Source organism: Nerophis ophidion, linkage group LG24 (assembly GCF_033978795.1).
Source record: "Nerophis ophidion isolate RoL-2023_Sa linkage group LG24, RoL_Noph_v1.0, whole genome shotgun sequence".
In the NCBI taxonomy this organism is placed as follows: Eukaryota; Metazoa; Chordata; class Actinopteri; order Syngnathiformes; family Syngnathidae; genus Nerophis; species Nerophis ophidion.
This window is the reverse complement of record NC_084634.1, coordinates 39,582,282-39,609,335: the sequence shown is the minus strand read 5'-3', so window position 1 is coordinate 39,609,335 and position 27,054 is coordinate 39,582,282. Positions and strand designations below refer to the sequence as shown.

General features: G+C 39.4%; 1 protein-coding gene across 4 annotated transcripts in view; it reads left to right on the top strand.

The window, feature by feature from the left end:
* The window catches only part of syt14a (synaptotagmin XIVa), an 84,329-nt gene that overhangs the window by 20,580 nt on the left and 36,695 nt on the right, over positions 1-27,054 (top strand). For 3 of the 4 annotated variants that reach the window (XM_061886319.1, XM_061886318.1, XM_061886321.1), the window contains 3 exons: positions 8,075-8,122; positions 14,629-14,781; positions 19,274-19,498. In XM_061886319.1, coding sequence (XP_061742303.1) covers positions 8,075-8,122; positions 14,629-14,781; positions 19,274-19,498 — 426 coding nt within the window. The remainder of the gene's footprint in view (positions 1-8,074; positions 8,123-14,628; positions 14,782-19,273; positions 19,499-27,054) is intronic. The other variant, XM_061886320.1, reaches the window with a different exon arrangement.

Here is a 27,054-nt window from a genome sequence, read left to right as displayed (position 1 = left end):
TATGTTAGATCCACTATGGACTGGACTCTCACACTATTATGTTAGATCCACTATGGACTGGACTCTCACTATTTTGTTAGATCTAGAATGGACTGGACTTTCACACTATTATGTTAGATCCACTATGGACTGGACTCTCACTATTATGTTAGATCCACTATGAACTGGACTCTCATTATTATGTTAGATCCACTATGGACTGGACTCTCACTATTATGTTAGATCCACTATGGACTGGACTCTCACTATTATGTTAGATCCACTATGGACTGGACTCTCTCTATTATGTTAGATCCACTATGGACTGGACTCTCACTATTATGTTAGATCAACTATGGACTGGACTCTCACTATTACGTTAGATCCACTATGGACTGGACTCTCACTATTATGTTAGATCCACCTTGGACTGGACTCACTATTATCTTAGATCCACTATGGACTGGACTCTCACTATTATGTTAGATCCACTATGGACTGGACTCTCACTATTATGTTAGATCCACTATGGACTGGACTCTCACTATTATGTTAGATCCACTATGGACCGGACTCTCACTATTATGTTAGATCCACTATGGACCGGACTCCCACTATTATGTTAGATCCACTATGGACTGAACTCTCACTATTATGTTAGATCCACTATGGACCGGACTCCCACTATTATGTTAGATCCACTATGGACTGAACTCTCACTATTATGTTGAATCCACTATGGACCGGACTCCCACTATTATGTTAGATCCACTATGGACCGGACTCTCACTATTATGTTAGATCCACTATGGACCGGACTCCCACTATTATGTTAGATCCACTATGGACTGAACTCTCACTATTACGTTAGATCCACTATGGACTGGACTCTCACTATTATGTTAGATCCACTATGGACTGGACTCTCACTTTTATGTTAGATCCACTTTGGACTGGACTCTCACTATTATCTTAGATCCACTATGGACTGGACTCCCACTATTATGTTAGATCCAGTATGGACTGGACTCTCACACCATTATGTTAGATCCACTATGGACTGACTCTCACTATTATGTTAGATCCACTATGGACTGGACTCTCACACTATTATGTTAGATCCACTATGGACTGGACTCTCACACTATTTTGTTAGATCCACTATGGACTGGATTCTCACACTATTATGTTAAATCCACTATGGACTGGACTCCCACTATTATGTTAGATCCACTATGGACTTGACTCATACTATTATGTTAGATCCACTATGGACTGGACTGTCACACTATTATGTTAAATCCACTATGGACACATGGTTTGGCATTGTCTTGCTGAAATAAGCAGGGGCGTCCATGATAACGTTGCTTGGATGGCGACATATGTTGCTCCAAAACCTGTATGTACCTTTCAGCATTAATGGTGCCTTCACAGATGTGTAAGTTACCCATGCCTTGGCCACTAATACACCCCCATACCATCACACATGCTGCCTTTTAACTTGCGCCTAGAACAGTCCGGATGGTTCTTTTCCTCTTTGGTACTGAGGACACAACGTCCTCAGTTTCCAAAAACAGTTTGAAATGTGGACTCGTCAGCCCACAGAACACTTTTCCACTTTGCATCAGTCCATCTTAGATGAGCTTGGGCCCAGCGAAGCGTTTTTGGGTGTTGTTGATAAATGGCTGTGGTTTTACATAGTAGAGTTTTAACTTGCACTTACATATGTAGCGACCAGCTGTAGTTACTGACAGTGGTTTCCTGAAGTGTTCCTGAGCCCATGTGGTGATATCCTTTACACACTGATGTCCCTTTTTGGTGCAGTACCACCTGAGGGATCCAAGGTCACGGGCATTCAGTGTTTATTATTATTTGCAGTGATTTTTCAAGATTCTCTGAACCTTTTGATGATATTAAGGCGCGTAGCTGGGGAAATTTCTAAATTCCTTGCAATAGCTGCTTGAGAAATGTTGTCCTTAAACAATTTGCTCAGGCGTTTGTTGACAAAGTGGTGACCCTCGCCCCGTCTTTGTTTGTGAATGAGTGAGCATTTCATGGAAGCTGCTTTCATAGCCAATCATGGCACCCACCTGTTCTCAATTAGCCTGTTCACCTGTGGGATGTTCCAAATAAGTGTTTGGCTTTCTCAGTCATTTTTGCCACTTGTACCAGCTTTTTGGAAACATGTTGCAGCCATCAAATTCCAAATGAGTTAATATTTGCAAAAATAAAGTGGGAACATTAAATATCTTGTCTTTGCAGTCCTTTCAATTGAATATAAATTGAAAATGATTTGCAAATCATGCATTTTTTGGGGTTTTGTAGAAATAAACCTGAATAAAATGCAAAGTCAGAGCCAGGTGTGTTCAGGTACATGTTGATGGATTAGTGTAGTTGTTAAACCATGTGAAAGTATGTATAGGACTCTGAGTGTTTGAAGGTCATTAGTGTAGTTGTTAAACCATGTGAACGTATGTATAGGACTCTGAGTGTTTGAAGGTCATTAGTGTAGTTGTTAAACCATGTGAAAGTATGTATAGGACTCTGTGAGTGTTTGAAGGCCATTGTGTGGACTCTTGCATGTTCTCCCCCCGTGCATGTGTGGGTTCTCTCCAGCTTTTTTGGCTTCCTCCCACGTCTCATAGACATGCTTGTTAGGTATGTAGGAGACTCTGATGTGTCCGTGAGTATGAATGTGAGCGGGTCTACAATACACCGTGTGTCCTGTGCTGGACCCATCTCATAACTCATGCATGCTCCAGTGACCATTAGTTTTGCCCCAATCTAGGGTACGTAAGTAAGTAGGCCTTATGCGCTGTTGACAACATTGATTGACATTATATTTATATAGCGCTTTTTCTCTAGTGAAGCGCTTTTCATTGTGAAACCCAATCTCAAAGTTCCATTCAAACGAGATAGTCTTCCCAGAGTGTCCTGGGTCTTCCCCGTGGCCTCTTGTGGGTCGGACGTGCCCTAAACACCTCCCTAGGGAGGCATTCGGGTGGCATCCTGAGCAGATGCCCAAACCACCTCATCTGAACATTCAAGAAATGTCCCCAATTCTTGGTTTTTCAAAGCCATATTTTCACCTCTTGTTCAAAAATTTCCACAGTCCACATTTTTCAACCAATTTCAACCATTCTACCATCAAAAACAAATGATTTTTTTTCTTACAAATTCCGGGTTTTCCCCAAAATTCTAAGATTACCGAAAATGATCAATAGCTCAAAGAAATGTCCCCAATTCCTGGTTTTTCAAAGCCATATTTTCACCTCCTGTTCAAAAATTTCCACAGTCCACATTTTTCAACCAATTTCAATCATTCTACCATCAAAAACAAATGATTTTTTTTCTTACAAATTCCGGGTTTTCCCCAAAATTCTAAGATTACCGAAAATGATCAATAGCTCAAAGAAATGTCCCCAATTCCTGGTTTTTCAAAGCCATATTTTCACCTCCTGTTCAAAAATTTCCACAATCCACATTTTTCAACCAATTTCAACCATTCTACCATCAAAAACAAATAATTTATTTTCGTACAAATTCCGGGTTTTCCCCAAAATTCTAAGATTACCGAAAATGATCAATAGCTCAAAGAAATGTCCCCAATTCCTGGTTTTTCAAAGCCATATTTTCACCTCCTGTTCAAAAATTTCCACAATCCACATTTTTCAACCAATTTCAACCATTCTACCATCAAAAACAAATAAATTTTTTTCGTCCAAATTCCGGGTTTTCCCCAAAATTCTAAGATTACCGAAAATGATCAATAGCTCAAAGAAATGTCCCCAATTCCTGGTTTTTCAAAGCCATATTTTCACCTCCTGTTCAAAAATTTCCACAATCCACATTTTTCAACCAATTTCAACCATTCTACCATCAAAAACAAAAAATTTTTTTTCGTACAAATTCTGGGTTTTCCCCGAAATTCTAAGATTACCGAAAATACCAATTGTCATTCAAAGTGTTCCTAAATCAACATTCCTCAACACATTGAACACATTCCAACACCAACCCTTTCATATCATCTAGGACAGGGGTAGGGAACCTATGGCTCTAGAGCCAGATGTGGCTCTTTTGATGAGTACATATAGCTCTCAGATAATTTATATAGCGCTTTTCTCTAGTGACTCAAAGCGCTTTACAAAGTGACACCCAATATCTAAGTTACATTTAAACCAGTGCGGGTGGCACTGGGGGCTGGTGTGTAAAGTGTCTTGCCCAACTACACCACGGCAGTGACTAGGATAGCGGAAGCGGGAATCGAACCTGGAACCCTCAAGTTGCTATCACGGTCACTCTACCAACCGAGCTATGCTGAGTAACCGTGTAATACTCTTCCATATCAGTAGGTGGCAGTCGGTAGCTAATTGCTTTGTAGATGTGGGAAATAGCGGGAGACAGAGTGCAGGTAAAAAGGTGTCTAATGCTTAAACCAGGTGTAGGGAACCTATGGTTCTAGAGCCAGATGACTGCATCTGGCTCAGATAAATCTTAGCTGACATTGCTTAACCCGATAAGTGATGAATAATTCCGCTGGTAATCACAGTTTCAAAAATAACGTTCAAATTATTAAACATTCTCATGCATTTTAATCCAACCATCCGTTTTCTACGCACCTGTTCAAGATGTCGCATTAATGGTAAGAAGTATTATATGTATTATTGGTTAACTTTTAGAATATCAATGTTGTTAAAAAGAATAAGAGACTTATTATACTCTACAAATGTTGGTCATACTTAAAAATGCACAAATTTAGTTGTATTCAGTGTTGAAAAATGTTATATGGCTCTTACGGAAATACAATGTGAAATATTTGGATTTCATGGCTCTCTCAGCCAAAAAGGTTCCCGACCCCTGATCTACGACAATTGACAATTGCTAGTAAATTGTCCAAATTTCCAGGAAATTCCCTTTCAAAAGAATGAACATTTTTAAAGTTCTAAAAGTCCCAAGTTTTTCAAATTTTAGCGCCATTTTTTTTTTTTTACCCGATTTGAACCTTTCAACCAATAACGCAAAATATTCACCCTAGATATCGGAGGCAAAACCATTTTTCCATTTTTCAAAGTTCCCGATTTTCTCACAATTTTCATGAATTTCTCCGCATTGACAGTGAATGGGGAAACGTCTGCAGATTTGAATCGTTCCAACATCCACACACTCCACTTACTCTGAACATTCAAGCTGCATTTTTCCAGGTACCAAAAATGCCCTGATTACCTGGATTTTCCAGGAATTTTCCCCATCCGATGAAAATGAATGGGCAATATACAAACCTCTTCATATCCACATTTTTCAACCCTTTGGAACCATTTCAACACCCACACACTCCTCTCACCCTGGACAGTTCAGTTCCACTCACGCCTATAGAGCATTCACATCTACCAGAATTGCACATTCTAGTTTGCAATGTTTTCTTTTTCTGCAGTAAATTATTTAGGCGTTAAGTAATCAGTTTTGTGATGTAACGAACTGACGTGTCTCCTCAAAAGGCATCAGAAATATATTTGACGAGTGTGAGTGTTAAATGAAGGAACATGGGGAGCTTCCTCCCACACACAGCTGGACACCAGTGCTGTATTATGGGCCTCTCAGTCTTGCCATCTCCTGTCTGTGCCTGGATGAATTTATATCTAAAAAATAACATTTGCCCAGGATAGAGAAGAAACTACACATAGCAGAGTATATAGATGATTGTACACCTCAAGGTTACATTAAGACTGTGCCATAAAAAACACAACACACACACACATATATATATATATATATATATATATATGCATGCGTACATCTATATGTATGTATATGAAATCCCCTGAGGAGCAGGGAAATCTGCGAAACAGGCTTGTCGGCATGTGTTTTTTCCTGACCTAATCTATATTCCACTCTACCCCGGTATTGAACACTGTGTAACAGATAAACCACAGAACCCTCGACTATGCCCCAAGTGCCCCCACTACCACGGGGACCAGACATATATATATATATATATATATATATATATATATATATATATATATATATATATATATATATATATATATATATGTATAGTAAAGTACCAATGATTGTCACACACACTGTGTGGTGAAATTTGTCCTCTGCATTTGACCCATGCCCTTGTTCACCTGCTGGGAGGTAAGGGGAGCAGTGAGCAGCAGCAGTGGCTGCGCACGGGAATAATTTTTGGTGATTTGAACCCCAATTCCAACCCCTGATGCTGAGTGCAAAGCAGGGAGGTAATGGCTCCCATTTTTATTGTCTTTGGTATGACTCGGCAGGGGTTTGAACTCACAACCTACCGATCTTGGGGCGGACACTCTAACCCCAAAGCCTATATGTGTGTGTATGTATATATATATATATATATATATATATATATATATATATATATATATATATATATATATATATATATATATCCATTTTCTACCGCTTATTCCCTTTTTTGGGGTCGCGGGGGGCGCTGGCGCCTATCTCAGCTACAATCGGGCGGAAGGCGGGGTACATATATATATATACATATAGAAAATCTTTAGAAACAAATTTAAATCTTGTTTCAAAGTCTTTTGAATTTCTTTTAAAAATTTTGTTCTGGAAAATCTAGAAAAAAATAACGATTTGTATTTGTTAGAAATATAGCTTGGTCCAATTTTTTATACATCCGGAAAAAAAATGCAGATTGGATTTTAACCTATTCAAATTATGTCATCAAAATTCTAAAATGAATCTTAATCAGGAAAAATTACTAATGATGTTCCATAAATAATGTTTTTATTTTTTCAAAAAGATTCGAATTAGCTAGTTTTTCTCTTCTTTTTTTCGGTTGAGTTTTGAATTTTAAAGAGTCAAATTTGAAGATAAACTATGTTTCAAAATTTAATTTTAATTTTTTCCTGTTTTCTCCTCTTTTAAACCGTTCAATTAAGTGTTTTTTTCATCATTTATTCTCTACAAAAAAACATCCGTAAAAGGAAAAAAAATTTACGATGGAATGACGGACATAAATACCCATTTTATATATATATATATATATATATATATATATATATATATATATATATATATAAAGGTAAATTAAGAGAATTGGTTATTTCTGGCAATTTATTTAAGTGAAGTGAATTATATTTATATAGCGCTTTTCTCAAGTGACTCAAAGCGCTTTACATAGTGACACCCAATATCTAAGTTACATTTAAACCAGTGTGGGTGGCACTGGGACCAGGTGGGTAAAGTGTCTTGCCCAAGGACACAACGGCAGTAACTAGGATTTCACGAGCGGGAATCGAACCTGCAACCCTCAAGTTGCTGACACGGCCACTCTACCAACCGAGCTATGCCGCCCCAGTGTGTATCAAACTGGTAGCCCTTCGCATTAATCAGCACCCAAGAAGTAGCTCATGGTTTCAAAAAGGTTGCTGACCCCTGATCTACGACAATGTCCCTGACTAAAGAGGCTGAAGCGAACATGTTACTCTCCTTGGACTTTCTCTTTTTAAAAGCCGCCACTGTCTTCTTAGTATTTGCACATTTTGTAGACCGCCCGAGTATATTGGTGATATATATGTATGTGTGTATATATATGTATGTATGTATATATATATATATATATATATATATATATATCACGTCCACATCACAGACACGCTGACAATGCTCCAGACAATGGCGTGTGTTTTGTTTACATCCAATTTCAATAACACTGTTTTCGGTGGTCAAGTTTTCGGTACATCACCTGCCAATAGTGCGCAAATAATAAGCTATAAATTAATCAATTCATACTGTAATACTAACCTTACTGTTTTATGTGCCTGTAGTTTAGATTTTTACTTCATTTTTTTCCGATGTTTACAAATACACCGTCCGTGCCTGAGAGGTGATTGGCGGAGAATGAGGAAGTGTTGAAATTGTGCAGTTGTTCGTTATCATAAGATTGGTAATAAAAGTTAAAAATAGCATTGTGTGATTTAATCTGGGAGGCTACAGTATTGAATTCCTTATCAAGACCTCCTAGGTCCCTTTGCACATGTAGTGTGTGTATCCATGGTGTTGTCTTGCGTTCCCTCATCATGGAAATGCATTGTCTCTCCAGGTGGCGAGCGTAGCTGTGGAGTACATGAGTTGATCTGCGTGAGAAAAGGTAGGGCCAGCGGGGCACCTCTCACACCACCTTGTTCATTGTCACCAGTGTGATCACACCTGTCTTTTTCTGCACGGGTTTTTTTTAGCCGTGGAAAAACTCATCCATGCTTTGCGATTAGAACGTGGGCGATTCACAAATCGATTATTTCTGTATGTTAAAGTAACACAGACGGTTCTAAAATGCGACATTAATGCTGTTCTCTAAACCCGAGGTTGTCAAACTGGTGCGCCAAAGAACCACTTGATTAAAGTACAGTGTTTTATTTCCCTGCATTTACACAGTGTTACTGGTCAGACTGTGTAATGTTACAGTAGACACAAATATTACATGTACTGGTTACACAAAACTTCAATCAATCAATCCATGTTTACTTATATAGCCCTGAATCACAAGGGTCTCAAAGGGCTGCACAAGCCACAACGGTGTCCGCGGTTCAGATCCTACATAAGGGCAAAGAAAAACTCACAGCCCAGTGGGATGTCAATGTAAATGACTATGAGAAAGCTTGGAGAGGACCACAGATGTGTGTGACCCTCCGCCCTCTAGGGGAGACCGGATGCAATGGACGTCCAGTGGGTCTAGCATAATATTGTGAAAGTCCAGTCCATAGTGGATCTAACGTAATAGTGAGAGTCCAGTCCATAGTGGGTCTAGCATAATATTGTGAAAGTCCAGTCCATAGTGGATCTAACATAATAGTGAGAGTCCAGTCCATAGTGGATCTAACGTAATAGTGACAGTCCAGTCCATAGTGGATCTAACATAATAGTGGGAGAGTCCAGTCCATAGTGGATCTAAAATAATAGTCAGTGTCCTGTCCATAGTGGATCTAACATAATAGTGATAGTCCAGTCAACAGTGGATCCAACATAAAAGTGTGAGTCTAGTCCGTAGTGGATCTATACTCTCTGCAGGATTCTTGAGGGTGCATGGGAGTTTCCCCAACCAGTCTACATGTGTTTTGTGGACTTGGAGAAGGCATTCGACCGTGTCCCTCGGGAAGTCCTGTGGGGAGTGTTCAGAGAGTATGGGGTATCGGACTGTCTTATTGTGGCGGTCTGCTCCCTGTATGATCGGTGTCAGGGCGTGGTCCGCATTGCCGGCAGTAAGTCAGACACGTTTCCAGTGAGGGTTGGACTCCGCCAAGGCTGCCCTTTGTCACCCATTCTGTTCATAACTTCAATGGACAGAATTTCTAGGCGCAGTCAAGGCGTTCAGGGGATCCGGTTTGGTGGCAGCAGGATTAGGTCTCTGCTTTTTGCAGATGATGTGGTCCTGGTGGCTTCATCTGGCCAGGATCTTCAGCTCTCACTGGATCGGTTTGCAACCGAGTGTGAAGCGACTCGGATGGGAATCAGCACCTCCAAGTCCGAGTCCATGGTTCTCGCCCGGAAAAGGGTGGAGTGCCATCCCTGGGTTGGGGAGGAGACCCTGCCCCAAGTAGAGGAGTTCAATTACCTCAAAGTCTTGTTCACGAGTGAGTAGGGGTGTAACGGTACACAAAAATTTCGGTTCGGTACGCACCTCAGTTCAGAGGTCACGGTTCGGTTCATTTTCGGTACAGTAAGAAAACAACAAAAATATACATTTTTTGATTATTAATTTAACAAATTTGCTAAATCTTCCACCAAAAATATTTTTCTTAGTGGAATATTTCATGTGAAGTAATCGGAACCTTAGCTAGGTCAATAATTCATAATAACATTGATTTTGATTCAATATTACGTTTTGAACAATGACAGTTTGAAAAAAAAAAACAACAACTTTGTTTTATTAGTCAACGTTGCAACTTTTTCTAAATTACATTTAGCCTTTAAACTTTTTTATTTCACTTTTGTTTATGTTTTTGTTTATTTTAATAGTATTTTTAGAATGTGCCGTGGGCTTTTAAAACATTAGCTGTGGGCCGAAAAAGGCCTCCGGGGCACACTTTTGACACCCCTGCTATAGATAATAAAAAATAAAATCTGATAAATCTATGGATAAAAAGCAGAGCCTGGCGACGCATGCACGTTTATCATAACTCTCTCTGTCTCTGCCCCTCCCTCACCAATGTTGCTGCTGTGCGCCACTTTTGTTTTTGTTTTTAACCCCTTCTTAACCCTGAACATACATTGAAAATACACGCAACCCTAACTTTAAAATGCCGGACATTCGAGGCATTTAAGCAACTCCACGGCGTGGCGCAGTGGGAGAGTGGCCGTGCGCAACCCGAGTGTCACTGGTTCAAATCCCACCTAGAACCAACCTCGTCACGTCCGTTGTGTCCTGAGCAAGACACTTCACCCTTGCTCCTGATGGGTGCTGGCTGGCGCCTTGCATGGCAGCTCCCTCCATCAGTGTGTGAATGTGTGTGTGAATGGGTAAATGTGGAAGTAGTGTCAAAGCGCTTTGAGTACCTTGAAGGTAGAAAAGCGCTATATAAGTACAACCCATTTATTTATCATTTATCACCTGGACAGCCCCGCAAAAGAGGACATATCCTGTGAAAAGAGGAGGTGTGGTCAGTCTATCATAGCCCAGTCGTTGCTAGCATGCCGTGTGTTGTTGTTTTTTTAATTGATTGAATCTTTTATTAGTAGATTGCACAGTACAGTACATATTCCGTACAATTGACCACTAAATGGTAACACCCCAATAAGTTTTTCAACTTGTTTAAGTCGGGGTCCACGTAAATCAATTCATGGTGCCTCGGTGTGCATTGTTTACACAACGTGCGGTGCGCTACTTAATATGTCCGTGTCGTTCGGTACACCTCCGAACCGAACCGAAACCCCCGGACCAAAACGGTTCAATACAAATACATGTACCGTTACACCCCTACGAGTGAGTGAAGAGTGGATGGTGATGTTGACAGGCGGATCGGTGCGGCGTCTTCAGTAATGCGGACGCTGTATCGATCCGTTGTGGTGAAGAAGGAGCTGAGCCGGAAGGCAAAGCTCCCAATTTACCAGTCGATCTACATTCCCATCCTCACCTATGATCATGAGCTTTGGGTTATGACCGAAAGGACAAGATCATGGGTACAAGCGGCCCAAATGAGTTTCCTCCGCCGGGTGGTGGGTCTCTCCATTAGAGATAGGGTGAGAAGTTCTGTCTTCCGGGAAGAACTCAAAGTAAAGCCACTGCTCCTCCACATGGAGAGGAGCCAGATGAGGTGGTTCGGGCATCTGGTCAGAATGCCACCCGAACGCCTGCCTTCGGTGCTGCTGATCCGCCTCCGCTTGGGATGGTTTCCTGTGGACGGGACTCTCGCTGCTGTCTTGGATCTGCTTTGAACTGAACTCTCGCGGCTGTGTTGGAGCCACTATGGATTGAACTTTCACAGTATCATGTTAGACCTGCTCGACATCCATTGCTTTCGGTCCCCTAGAGGGGGGGGGGGTTGCCCACATCTGAGGTCCTCTCCAAGGTTTCTCATAGTCAGCATTGTCACTGGCGTCCCACTAGATGTGAATTCTCCCTGCCCACTGGGTGTGAGTTTTCCTTGCCCTTTTGTGGGTTCTTCCGAGGATGTCGTAGTCGTAATGATTTGTGCAGTCCTTTGAGACATTTGTGATATAAATATATAGGGTTAGGGTTTATAAATAAACATTGATTGATTGATTAATGTTTAGGGCACGTCCAACCGGTAGGAGGCCACGGGGAAGACCCAGGACACATTGGGAAGACTATGTCTCCCGGCTGGCCTGGGAACGCCTCGGCATCCCTCGGGAGGAGTTGGACCAAGTGGCTTGGGAGAGGGAAGTCTGGGCTTCTCTGCTTAGGCTGCTGCCCCCGCGACCCGACCTCGGATAAGCGGAAAAAGATGGATGGATGGATGGATGGATGTGGTTAAATTCGAGCCCTAGTTATTCCCCTGCAAACTGAAAGGGTGGTTTGGTCGATTTGTGATGTTTTTTTGATATTGTGTTTAATAACCAGGTGACCGAGTTGGGTGGCTTAGCTGGTTTCAATTGTACAAAAATGAGCAATGCAGTTTAACAAAGCTAGACCAGGACTATCAAACTGCATCGCTTGTTTTTTCGTCTGATAGTTAAGTGTGTTCTGATTGTGCCTGCGTGTGTTTAATGACTGCAGAAGCATTGTGCCCCAGAGTCCGGTCTGAACAGGCGTGGGAGTGTGTGCACAGAAACACTGCTGAGAGTGCTTGTCAAGTATGTGGGTGTCTTTGTGATTATGAGCTGGGTTTTCAGCTTTTTCATATTCCACACAGACACGATATAACGGAGGCTGCACAAAAGAAATGTGCAACAATGGAAAGCTCTTACAATTATGTAAATGATGTAGATTGTAAAGACAAGATATTTAACATTCGAACTGGAAAATGTTATTTTTTGCAAATATTAGCTCATTTGGAATTTGATGCTTGTAACGTGTTTCAAAAAAGCTGGCACACGTGGCAAAAAAGACTGAGAAAGTTGAGGAATGCTCATCAAAGACTTATTTGGAATATCCCACAGGTGAACAGGCTAATTAAGAAGAGGTGGGTGCCATGATTGGGTATAAAAAGCAGCTTCCATGAAATGCTCAGTCGTTCACAAACAAAGACGGGGCGAGGGTCACCACTTTGTCAACAAATTCCTGAGCAAATTGTTTAAGAACAACATTTCTCAACCAGCTATTGCAAAGAATTTAGGGATTTCACCATCTACGCTCCGTAATATCATCAAAAAGAAATCACTGCACGTACGCAGCAATGCCAAAAACTAACATTTAATTCCCCGTGACCTTCAATTCTTTAGGCATCAAAAAGCGACATCAGTGTGTAAAAGATATCACCGCATGGAACACTTCGTAAAACCACTGTCAGTAACTACAGTTGGTCGCTACATCAGTAAGTGCAAGTTGAAACTCTACAATGCAAAGCCAAAGCCATTTATCAACAACACCCAGAAACGCTTCGCTGGGCCCGAGCTCATCTAAGATGGACTGATGCAAAGTGGGAAAGTGTTCTGTGATCTGACGAGTCCACAATTCAAATTGTTTTTGGAAACTGTGGACGTGGTGTCCTCTGGACCAAAGGGGAAAATAACCATGGGGACTGTTCTAGGGTGAAAGTGTAAAAGCCAGCATGTGTGATGGTATGGGGGTGCATTAGTGCCCAAGGCATGGGTAACTTACACTTCTGGGAAGGCACCATTAATGCTGAAAGGTACATACAGTTTTTGGAGCAACATATGTTGCCACCCACTCACCTTTTGTTTATTTTGGTTCAAGCATCAGACACCTTTTTACCTGCACCCAGCCTCCCACTGTTTTTCCGAGATCTACAAAGCAATTGGCTACCTGCGGCCACCTACTTATATGTAAGAGTATTACACGGTTATTCTGCCGAGCTCCAGACAGCACCGACACTCAACAACACATCTTTTGCATACTATAATTACTGGTTTGCAAAGAATATTTTTAACCCAAATAGGTGAAATTACATAATCTCCCACGGCACACCAGACTGTATCTAGTGTGTCACGGCACGGTGGTTGGAAAAACACTGCGCTAACTCAGTGGCTTAGTGGTTAGAGTTCAAACCTCGGCAGAGTCATACCAAAGACTATAAAAATGGGATCCGTTATCTCCCTGCTTGACAGTCAGCATCAAGGGTTGGAATTGGGGGTTAAATCACCAAAAATGATTCCCAGGCGTGGCCACCGCTGCTGCTCACTGTTCCCCTCATCTCCCAAGGGTGAACAAGGGGATGGGTAAAATGCAGAGGACAAATTTCACCACATTTAGTGTGTGTGTGACAATCATTGCTACTTCAACTTTAGAGAATGAAGAGTGCTTGAAACCCTGCATGTCAACATCTCGTCCGGTGCCACACCCAACAAAATGCCGAAGCAACCAGCACCGACCCAATCGAGGCTGGCGTCTTCCATTTCCACATCAACACCGCATGAAAAGATCCGTCACCAACAGGAGATAATGTCCGTAGGAACCTACCACATAGTGAAGGACATACACTATTTGATTTGCTATTATGCAGCTCATTTTTATTTAACACTTATTGAAATATCTTGTGTGACATCATGCACAAAAGTGCACTTTATTTGTTTTAAACTATTGTAGTGGCGTTCTGTACAAAAAGTACACTTTAGTGTTGTTTTGATATGTCATCTTAGTGACATCATGCACTAATAGCTTGTTTTAAAATGTCTGACAATCTTTCACTTTCTGTTTTGGAAATGACATGAATGTTTTGGGACCACTGCTTAACTGTTTCATAAATACACTTTTAGTTGTGATCTCCCTCTCTGCATGAAAGTTTAAAAGTAGCATATATGAATGCAGTATGAAGAAGAATGTTTGAATGTAGACACATAGAATCATCATACTGCTGTGATTATATGCATCAAGTGTTCATTCAAGGATATATATGGTGTATCGTGACATGGCCTAAAAATATGTAGATATTAAAAAAAGGCCGTATCGCCCAGCCCTATGTACTTTATATGTGATTTGTTGACATGATTTCAGTCCAGTGTTTGTGTGTTTGTCGTCAGTCTCTCCAGAGGTGCTGGGCTTTCTGACAGCCATCGGAGTCTTCATCACTCTCATGACGCTCATCTTCTGGTACCTCAACAACAAGTCCATGCTGGAGAAAGCGGGAAGCCTTCGGTGCCTCGACGACTTCAGGAAGAACACAGACTTGCCAGGTGAGCCACATTTTGAAATCCTCTCCTAAATGTGGTCCCCAGGCATCTGTGTTTGTGTTACACCCGAGTCCATATCCACTCCCTGTGAATACACATGAAGATCATAATACAAATGTTGACTGGAAGAAATGAACACATTAAAAAGATGGTTTGACAAAAACAGACTATCCTTGAATCTCAGTAAGATTAAAATAATGCTGTTTGGTAACAGTAGAAAAGAGCATTATACACAAATTCAAATAGATGGAGTAGACATTGAAAGGGTAAAACAAACCAGATTTTTGGGAGTATTAATAGATGATAAAATGAACTGGAAATCTCATATACAAAATATAAGTTGCATGAAACATGTCAATAACGAACAAAGCAAAATACATCCTGGGCCAAAAATCACTTCATATTCTCTACTGCTCACTCGTGTTACGTATCTGACTTATTGTGCAGATATATGGGAAATAACGACAAATGTGAACTACATTCGTTAACCGTGTTACAAAAAAGATCAATTAGACTGATATATAATGTTGGATATAGAGAACATATATACATATATATGTGTATATATGTACATATATACACACACATGTACATATGTGTGTGTGTATATATATATATATCTATATATATATCTATATAGATATATATATAGATATATATATATAGATATATATATAGATATATATAGGGCTTCACGGTGGAAGAGGGGTTAGTGCGTCTGCCTCACAATACGAAGGTCCTGCAGTCCTGGGTTCAATCCCAGGCTCGGGATCTTTCTGTGTGGAGTTTGCATGTTCTCCCCGTGAATGCGTGGGTTCCCTTTGGGTACTCCGGCTTCCTCCCACCTCCAAAGACATGCACCTGGGGATAGGTTGATTGGCAACACTAAAATTGGCCCTAGTGTGTGAATGTGAATGTTGTCTGTCTATCTGTGTTGGCCCTATGATGAGGTGGCGACTTGTCCAGGGTGTACGACGCCTTCCGCCCAATTGTAGCTGAGATAGGCGCCAGCTTCCCCCGCGACCCCAAAAGGGAATAAGCGGTAGAAATGGATGGATGGATGGATACATATATATATATATATATATATATATATATTTACTTATGTGTGTATATATATACATATGTGTATGTATATATGTACATAAATGTGTACATGTGTGTATATATGTGTATATAAGTACATATATATATATATACACACATATGTACACATATATATATATGTGTGTGTGTGTATGTATATGTATATATATATATATATATATATATACTTATGTGTATATATGTACATATGTGTGTATATATGTACATTAATGTGTACATGTGTGTGTATGTATATGTACATGTGTGTCTACATATGTGTGTATATATGTACATATATACACATATGTACATAATGTGTACATGTGTGTATAAATGTAAATATATGTGTGTGTATGTACATATATACACATATGTACATATGTGTATATATGTACATATGTGTATATATGTACATATGTGTATATATGTACATATGTGTATATATGTACATATGTGTATATATGTACATATGTGTGTATATATATGTACATATGTGTGTATATATGTACATATGTGTAAATATATGTGTGTATATATGTACATATGTGTGTGTGTATATATATATATATATATATATATATATATACATACATATGTGTGTGTATATATGTACATGTATGTGTGTACATATGTACATGTATGTGTGTGTATATATATGTACATGTATATGTGTATATATGTACATGTATGTGTGTGTATATATATGTACATATGTGTGTGTATATATGTACATATGTGTGTGTATATATGTACATATATGTGTGTATATATATATAATATATGTACATATATGTGTGTGTATATATATATAATATATGTACATATGTGTGTATATATGTACATACAGTGCAGGCCAAAAGTTTGGACACACCTTCTCCTCATTCAAAGTGTTTCTTTATTTTCATGACTATTTACATTGTAGATAGTCACATCAAAACTATGAACGGACACATGTGGAGTTATGTACTTAACAAAAAAAGGTGAAATAACTGAAAACATGTTTTATATTCTGGTTTCTTCAAAACAGCCACCCTTTGCTCTAATTACTGCTTTGCACACTCTAGGCATTCTCTCCATGAGATTCAAGAGGCCGTCACCTGAAATGTTTTTGTATATATATATATATATATATATATATATATATATATATATATATATATATATACATATACACACACCTCTACACCGATAGATGTTACCTAGAGAGGGAGAACTGCTGCTGACAAGTGGAAAGTATTTTCTTGTCAACAAGTTTAAAATGCTGCTGGCCCCGGGGAGCCTGCACAGGGAGAGTGTGCACCATGGAAACATCTAGCAAACATTCACACACAGGATATAAACACCAAAGGAAAGCACTGTGATGGTTTTACCTACTGGCCATTCATGATGTCATTGCAGATATGTTCCTCTCAAGTCTGTGTCAATCACAAAAGTCCACCTCACTGTTGCCAAGTGTCCATTGCTGCTCTCAAAGTCACAATGGTAACACAACTGGTACTAAATAATGACAACAATACAATAGAATATTGCACTTTCTGCTTAATGGGCCTCTGCTGCCTCTTGCTGGACGACAGACAAAACTACATCACAGTTTGTGTTGCACACTTTTCTAGAACCATCACTTTCATACATCCATCCATCCATTTCCTACCGCTTCTTCCTTTATACAGGCAAGTTTATTTATAGAGCTCATTCCTGCACTAAACATTTCAAAGTGCTTTACGGAAAATTAAAAGTAGGCAAAAATATAAATATTTCAAATACAAAATACAATCATAATACATTCAAATCAATCAAATAGTGTAGATAAAATACTTTCAATACACAATTAAATCAAAGTGTTTTCAGGCTGGATGTGAACATTGTCACCCTGAGGCCCGTCTCACATATCCAGGAAGACCATTCCAGATTTTAGGAGCATAATACTGAAACTCAGTTCTACCATCTTTGGTCCTGACACTGGGCGCCAGTAGGAGACCACACTCTGAGGTTCTTAGAGGTCGAGGTGGTTCATGTGGTTCTAACATGTCAGCAGGAGACCCCACCCTCAGGCTCTTGGAGGTCGAGGTGGTTCATATGGTTCTAAAATGTCAGTAGGAGACCACTCCCTCAGGCTCTCAGAGGTCGAGGTGGTTCATATGGTTTCTAACATGTCAGTAGGAGACCACTCCCTCAGGCTCTCAGAGGTCGAGGTGGTTCATATGGTTCTAACATGTCAGCAGGAGACCACTCCCTGAGGTTCTCAGAGGTCGAGGTGGTTCATATGGTTCTAACATGTCAGCAGGAGACCACTCTCTGAGGTTCTCAGAGCTGGAGATGGTTCATATGGTTCTAACATGTTACCAGGAGACCACTCCCTGATACCTGAGGTTCTCAGACCTGGAGATGGTTCATATGGTTCTAGCATGTTACCAGGAGACCACTTTTTGAGGTTCTCAGAGCTGGAAATGGTTCATATGGTTCTAACGTGTTACCAGGAGACCACTCCCCGATACTTGAGGTTCTCAGAGCTGGATATGGTTCATATGGTTCTAGCATGTTACCAGGAGACCACTCCCTGTGGTTCTCAGAGCTGGAGATGGTTCATATGGTTCTAGCATTTTACCAGGAGACCACTCCCTGAGGTTCTCAGAAGTCGAGGTGGTTCATATGGTTCTAACATGTCAGCAGGAGACCAATCCCTGAGGTTCTCAAAGTTCGAGATGGTTCATAGGGTTCTAACATGTCACCAGGAGACCACTCCTTGAGGTTCTCAGAGCTGGAGATGGTTCATATGGTTCTAACATGTCACCAGGAGACCATTCCTTGAGGTTCTCAGAGCTGGAGATGGTTCATATGGTTCTAACATGTCAGCAGGAGACCACTCCTTGAGGTTCTCAGAGGTCGAGATGGTTCATACGATTCTAACATATCACCAGGAGACCACTCCTTGAGGTTCTCAGAGCTGGAGATGGTTCATCTGGTTCTAACATGTCAGATATGTACTTTGGCACAAGACCAGGAACAGACTTGTCCACAACGGTTTTGAAGTCTATTTTCTATACAACAAGAAGTCAGTGCAGCGACCTAAGCACTGGACTCATAAGGTAATATTACCTGGTTCTAGCCGGGACTCGAGCAGCAGCATGTTGGACGGACTGCAGCTACTTCACAGCTGGTTTAGAGAGCCCAGTGAGAAGACCATAACAGTAGTCTAACCTGCTGATTTAGATAGTATTCCTCTGATTTTGGCAACGTTCTTCAGGTGGTAAAAAGCTGCTGATGTTATTGCCTTCATGTGGCAGTTAAAGTCCATTATTGCGTCTTGATTTTTAATCTGATTATTAGGTTTCAGGGAGAGAGTCTCAAGGTGAGCAGTAATAGTTTTTATTTTCATAAACCGTAAACAATCTCTTCTTGCCCCCAACAGAAAATGTTTATGCTGATGAGGACCAGCAGGGCTCCTCGTCAGACAGCGAGGATGAGCTGATGGGTCAGTACCAGAAAGCCGTCAGTCGAGCCCAAGGTCTCATGGGGTCCAAGGTGTGCGGGAATGTCAAACACGCGGCAAGGTTCCGCTGGGAGAGTCGGCAGAAGTACAGCCCACTGACCGCCAAATATGACGGCTACTGCAGTGACGCCTCCGCGGATGACGGTAGGATCATCTTTTCACCATTTGGACAAGCAGTATACACTCAAGTTGTACAATATACCAGTACTAATAAAGTACCAACACACTAATTGATTGAAATCAGTACTATACTGATTTATACCCATAAACACACAGTATGTGATGAAAGTACACACTAAGTACACACCCACAAACACATGGTACGTAATGAAAGTACACACTAAGTACACACCCATAAACACACAGTACGTGATGAAAGTACACACTAAGTACACACCCATAAACACACAGTATGTGATGAAAGTACACACTTAAGTACACACCCATAAACACACAGTACGTGATGAAAGTACACACTAAGTCCACACCCATAAACACACAGTATGTGATGAAAGTACACACTATGTACACACCCAGAAACACACAGTAGGTGATGAAAGTACACACTATGTACACACCCATAAACACGCAGTACGTGATGAAAGTACACACTAATTACACACCCATAAACACGCAGTAGGTGTTGAAAGTACACACTTAAGTACACACCCATAAACATGCAGTAGGTGATGAAAGTACACACTTATAAACATGCAGTAGGTGATGAAAGTACACACTAAGTACACACTTATAAACATGCACTAGGTGATGAAAGTACACACTATGCACACACCCATAAACACCCAGTAGGTGATGAAAGTACACACTAAGTACACTGCCAGTAAGTGATGAAAGTACACACTATGTACACACCCATAAACACCCAGTAGGTGATGAAAGTACACACTTAAGTACACACTCATTAACATGCAGTAGGTGATGAAAGTACACACTATGTACACACCCATAAACATGTAGTAGGTGATGACAGTACACACTTAGTACACACCCATAAACATGCAGTAGGCGATAAAAGTACACACCAATAAACACCCAGTAGATGATGAAAGTACACACTTAAGTGCACACTCATAAACATGCAGTAGGTGATGAAAGTACACACTATGTACACACCCATAAACACGCAGTACGTGATGAAAGTACACACTAATTACACACCCATAAACACGCAGTAGGTGTTGAAAGTACACACTTAAGTACACACCCATAAACATGCAGTAGGTGATGAAAGTACACACTTATAAACATGCAGTAGGTGATGAAAGTACACACTAAGTACACACTTATAAACATGCACTAGGTGATGAAAGTACACACTATGCACACACCCATAAACACCCAGTAGGTGATGAAAGTACACACTAAGTACACTGCCAGTAAGTGATGAAAGTACACACTATGTACACACCCATAAACACCCAGTAGGTGATGAAAGTACACACTTAAGTACACACTCATTAACATGCAGTAGGTGATGAAAGTACACACTATGTACACACCCATAAACATGTAGTAGGTGATGACAGTACACACTTAGTACACACCCATAAACATGCAGTAGGCGATAAAAGTACACACTATGTACACACCAATAAACACCCAGTAGATGATGAAAGTACACACTTAAGTGCACACTCATAAACATGCAGTAGGTGATGAAAGTACACACTATGTACACACCAATAAACACCCATTAGGTGATGAAAGTACACACTATGTACGCACTCATAAACACCGAGTAGGTGATGAAAGTACACACTTAAGTACACACTCATAAACATTAGATTAGATTAGATAGTACTTTATTTGTTCCTTCAGGAAAATGCAGTATGTGATGAAAGTACACACTAAGTACACACCCATAAACACGCAGTAGGTGATGAAAGTACATACTTAAGTTCACAACCAGTAGATGGAAGACGTGATGAAAGTACACACTTAAGTACACAGCCAGTAGATAGAAGAGGTGTTGAGAGTACACACTTAAGTACACAGCCAGTAGATAGAAGAGGTGATGAGAGTACAGCTCCTGTTCATCAGCCTCTCAGTGGGAGGTCATAAAAGAGTCAAACGTCTGCATGCAAACATTTTTCTTCTCTTCTTGTCTTCTTGTCTTCCTGGCTTGAAAACAAAGTGTGCTGTTCACAGTGATGGAAGAAGGCAGTCTTTCATCCAGGCATGGACCAACTCTCTACATCACTCTCTGCCTTTTCTGCCTTCGTCTGGCACAAGTCTGCTTTTAGAGTGTCTAGTGCGGTGCTTCTCAACCTTTTTTCAGTGATGTACCCCCTGTCAACATGTTTTTAATACAAGTACCCCCTAATCAGAGCAAAGCATTTTTGGTTGAAAAAAAGAGATAAAGAAGTAAAATACAGCACTATGTCATCAGTTTCTGATTTATTAAATTGTATAACTGTGCAAAATATTGCTCATTTGTAGTGGTCTTTCTTGACCTATTTGGAAAAAAAAATATCAAAATAACTAAAAACTTGTTGAAAAATAAAGTGATTCAATTCTAAATAAAGATTTCTACACATAGAAGTAATCATCAGCTTAAATTGCCCTCTTTGGAGATTGTAATAGAGATCCATCTGGATTTATCAACTTAATTCTAAACATTTCTTCACAAAAAAAGAAATTTTTAACATCAATATTTATGGAACATGTTCACAAATCTAGCTGTCAACACTAAATATTGCAATGTTGCATTTCTATTCACAGTTTATGAACTTACATTCATATTTTGTTGAAGTATTATTCAATAAATATATTTATAAAGGATTTTTGAATTGTTGCTATTTTTAGAATATTTAAAAAAAAATCTCACGTACCCCATGTCATACCTTCAAGTACCCCCAGGGGTACGCGTACCCCCATTTGAGAACCACTGCTCTAGTGCACTACAAACATCACATCTTCTCATCTAGTGCTTTTCAACCTTTTTTCAGCCAAGGCACATTTCTTTTAATTAAAAAAAAAAAAAAAACGGCGGATTTTGACTTTGTTGTTGATTTCCTGTGTGTAGTGCTTTAGTTCCTGTCTTGCGCTCTTATTTTGGTGAGCCTTTCCTGTTTTGTAGCAGCTTCATGTCTTCCTCTGAGCACTATAACCCGCACCTGCTTCGTGTTAGCAATCAAGACTATTACTATTTATTTTTGGGGCGGTATAGCTCTGTTGGTAGAGCGGCCGTGCCAGCAACTTGAGGGTTCCAGGTTCGATCCCCGCTTCCGCCATCCTCGTCACTGCCGTTGTGTCCTTGGGGCAAGACACTTGACCCACCTGCTCCCAGTGCCACCCACACTGCTTTACATGTTACTTAGATATTGGCTTTCACTATGTAAAAGCGCTTTAAGTCAATAGAGAAGAAGCGCTATATAAATACAATTCGCTTCATTTCAGTTGTGCGGACGCTATCCTCCTTTGTGTGGAATTAGGGACGGCGTGGCGCAGTGGGAGAGTGGCCGTGCGCAACCCGAGGGTCCCTGGTTCAAATCCCACCTAGTATCAACATCGTCACGTCCGTTGTGTCCTGAGCAAGACACTTCACCCTTGCTCCTGATGGGTGCTGGTTGGCGCCTTGTATGGCAGCTCCCTCCATTAGTGTGTTTGAATGGGTAAATGTGGAAGTAATGTCAAAGCGCTTTGAGTACCTTGAAGGTAGAAAAGCGCTATACAAGTACAACCCATTTAAATTGTGTATCGTCATGTCATATAGGGACAGATACAAAAACAGACATCTGAAACAGTTATCCAATGTATGCATCATTGTGCACTTTGTGGATGCCATCTGCTGCACAGTAAGTCTTTGCTGTCGTCCAGCATTCTATTTTTGTTTACTTTGTAGCCAGTTTTCCATAGCCATCTCTAAGCTTCAATGCCTTTTTATAGCGGCACTCACCTTCTGTTTATTTTTTGGTTCAAGCATCAGATACGACGCTTACAAAGCAATTAGCTACCTGATAGTTTTACGTGGTTACTCTGCCGAGCTCCAGACAGCACCGACAAAACAACAACAACATTTTAGTTGCAGATTATAAATACAGGTTTGCATAAGACATTTTTAACCAAAATAGGTGAATTTACATGATGTCCAGGTGTGCTGCGGCACAGTGGTTGAAAAACCCTATTCTAGCCCTTGTAGGATACTGTATGGGTCAAGACATAATGAAATGTAATGTGCGTTATAATTGAAATGCATTGTTGTTACTATAGTTATCATTTGACCCTTTCAAGTCATCAGTGGCGTGTGATACCACTGATTTTCTTTCCGATACCATTCCAAGTAAAGTTCAGGCTGATATCGGCGATACCGATCTGATACAGATCCTTAAAGTTGTGCATTTTCAAATAACATATCTAGCTAAAAATTAATGTTTTATTCATTTTTATTGATCTGTTTCTTTGACAGGGACAGCACAATGAAAGATAGGTAACCTATGTCGAAGTACATGGTTAGAATTTAAAAACAGAAGAAGTGAAAAACACACGAGAAACTAAATTCTCTGGTCTGATGAGACCCAGATTGAAGTCTTTGGCGTGAATGTTTGGAGGAAACCAGGCACCGCTCATCACCAGGACCATACCATGCCTACAGTGCAGCATGGTGGTGGCAGCATCATGGTGTGGGGATGCTTTTCAGTGGCAGGAACTGGGAGACTAGTCAGGATAGAGGGAAATATGAATCCAGCTATGTACAGAGACATCCTGCATGAAAACCAATGCTTCCCATCCAACCTGGTCGAGCTTTAGAGGTGCTGCAAAGAGGAGTGAGAGAAAGTGCCCAAAGATAGGTGTGCCAGGTTTGTGGCATCGTATTCAAAAAGTCTTTAGGCTGGAATTGCTCCCAAAGTATTGAGCAAAGACTGTGAATACTTACGTACATGTGATTCATTTTTTATTTTTTTTATTTTAAATGAATAAATATCTGTCAGTAGAAACGTAATGGAAGATAAAAACTACAACATGTATTATACAAAGTAGTGTATAGTTCTAACTTATATCTGTCAGTAGAAACGTTATGGAAGATAAAAACAACAACATTTATAGTACAAAGTAGTGTATAGTTCTAACTTATATCTCTCAGTAGAAACGTTATGGAAGATAAAAACTACAACATTTATAATACAAAGTAGTGTATAGTTCTAACTTATATCCCTCAGTAGAAACGTAATGAAAGGTAAAAACTACAACATGTATTATACAAAGTAGTGTATAGTTGTAGTTATATCTGTCAGTAGACATGTTATGGAAGGTAAAAACTACAACATTTATAATACAAAGTAGTGTATAGTTCAAACTTATATCTCTCAGTAGCAACGTTATGGAAGGTAAAAACTACAACATTTATAATACAAAGTAGTGTATAGTTGTAGTTATATCTATCAGTAGAAATGTTATGGAAGGTAAAAACTACAACATTTATAATACAAAGTAGTGTATAGTTCTAACTTATATCTGTCAGTAGAAACGTAATGGAAGGTAAAAACTACAACATTTATAATACAAAGTAGTGTATAGTTCTAACTTATATCTGTCAGTAGAAACGTAATGGAAGGTAAAAACTACAACATGTATTATACAAAGAAGTGTATAGTTGTAGTTATATCTGTCAGTAGGAACGTTATGGAAGATAAAAACTACAACATTTATAATACAAAGTACTGTATAGTTCTAACTTATATCTCTCAGTAGAAACGTTATGGAAGGTAAAAACTACAACATGTATTATACAAAGAAGTGTATAGTTCTAACTTATATCTCTCAGTAGAAACGTTATGAAAGATAAAAACTACAACATGTATTATACAAAGTAGTGTATAGTTGTAGTTATATCTGTCAGTAGGAACGTTATGGAAGATAAAAACTACAACATTTATAATACAAAGTACTGTATAGTTCTAACTTATATCTGTCAGTAGACATGTTATGGAAGGTAAAAACTACAACATTTATCATACAAAGTAATGTATAGTTCTAACTTATATCTCTCAGTAGAAACGTAATGGAAGGTAAAAACTACAACATGTATTATACAAAGAAGTGTATAGTTGTAGTTATATCTGTCAGTAGACACGTTATGGAAGATAAAAACTACAACATTTATAATACAAAGTACTGTATAGTTCTAACTTATATCTCTCAGTAGAAACGTTATGGAAGGTAAAAACTACAACATGTATTATACAAAGAAGTGTATAGTTCTAACTTATATCTCTCAGTAGAAACGTTATGAAAGATAAAAACTACAACATTTATCATACAAAGTAGTGTATAGTTCTAACTTATATCTCTCAGTAGGAACGTTATGGAAGATAAAAACTACAACATTTATCATACAAAGTAGTGTATAGTTCTAACTTATATCTCTCAGTAGAAACGTTATAGAAGATAAAAACTACAACATTTATCATACAAAGTAGTGTATAGTTCTAACTTATATCTCTCAGTAGAAACGTTATTGAAGATAAAAACTACAACATTTATAGTACAAAGTAGTGTATAGTTCTAACTTATATCTGTCAGTAGGAACGTTATGGAAGATAAAAACTACAACATTTATCATACAAAGTAGTGTATAGTTCTAACTTATATCTCTCAGTAGAAACGTTATAGAAGATAAAAACTACAACATTTATCATACAAAGTAGTGTATAGTTCTAACTTATATCTCTCAGTAGAAACGTTATGGAAGGTAAAAACTACAACATGTATTATACAAAGTAGTGCATAGTTCTAGTTATATCTGTCAGTAGACACGTTATGGAAGCACTAAAAACTTCAACATGTTTGACGGGGAGAAGACACCGTCGAAGTGGAGGCATGTAGATAAGACATAAGCTAACATTTTGAGCAAAGACCCACCATGATATGTTATGTAGACCACAAGGAAGTGTTTACATGTAGAAAATAAACTATAATATGATTTCTCCAACAGCATGTTGACTTCAGGGTGAAGTCATGTTCAGTAAAATGTAAAGTCATGCAACTTTGTACTTTATTCAACAAAAGTATCCAATATTGTTGGTCATATTAAAAATAAAAAAAGGTGTAATATAAATAAATACTGTGGGGGGGGAGTTTTCCAAATCTTTAAACTGTGAGCTGGACAATTAATGAAATGTTAATTTCCAGTTGGGCTTCTCACCATTATGAAAATATAATAATGGAAATTAAAAAACAAAAAGATTAATGAGCCACACAAAATGCATGCAAATGTCGGCGCTCGTGACGGTGAAATAGAGAAGCAAATTAGTAAAAAGGAGAAAAAAAAGTAATAAATGAAAAATTTCCATACCTTTTTTGTTATAGTTATTCTTTTTTGTATTGATCCCACACTATGATAGCTTTTTTGTGCCACTTTTGATACGGTTTTGTCACGGTTTACTTGCTTTTTTTTGTTTGTGACTTTTTACTTTGTATTTTTCAGAAGCCCTGTGACTCTCTTCCTCTTTTTGAAGTGTGAACGGTGGGGAGGTCCTTCTTCACCCATCTTGCTATGGTCTGGATAGCCTGCTGATCCTGAGCCAGAGCATGATGGATGGATATATATACTAGAGATGTCCGATAACGGCTTTTTTGCCGATATTACCCAAGTCTTGATTACCAATTCCGATATCAACCGATACCGAAATATACAGTCGTGGAATTGTATATATTAGAGATGTCTGATAATATCGGAC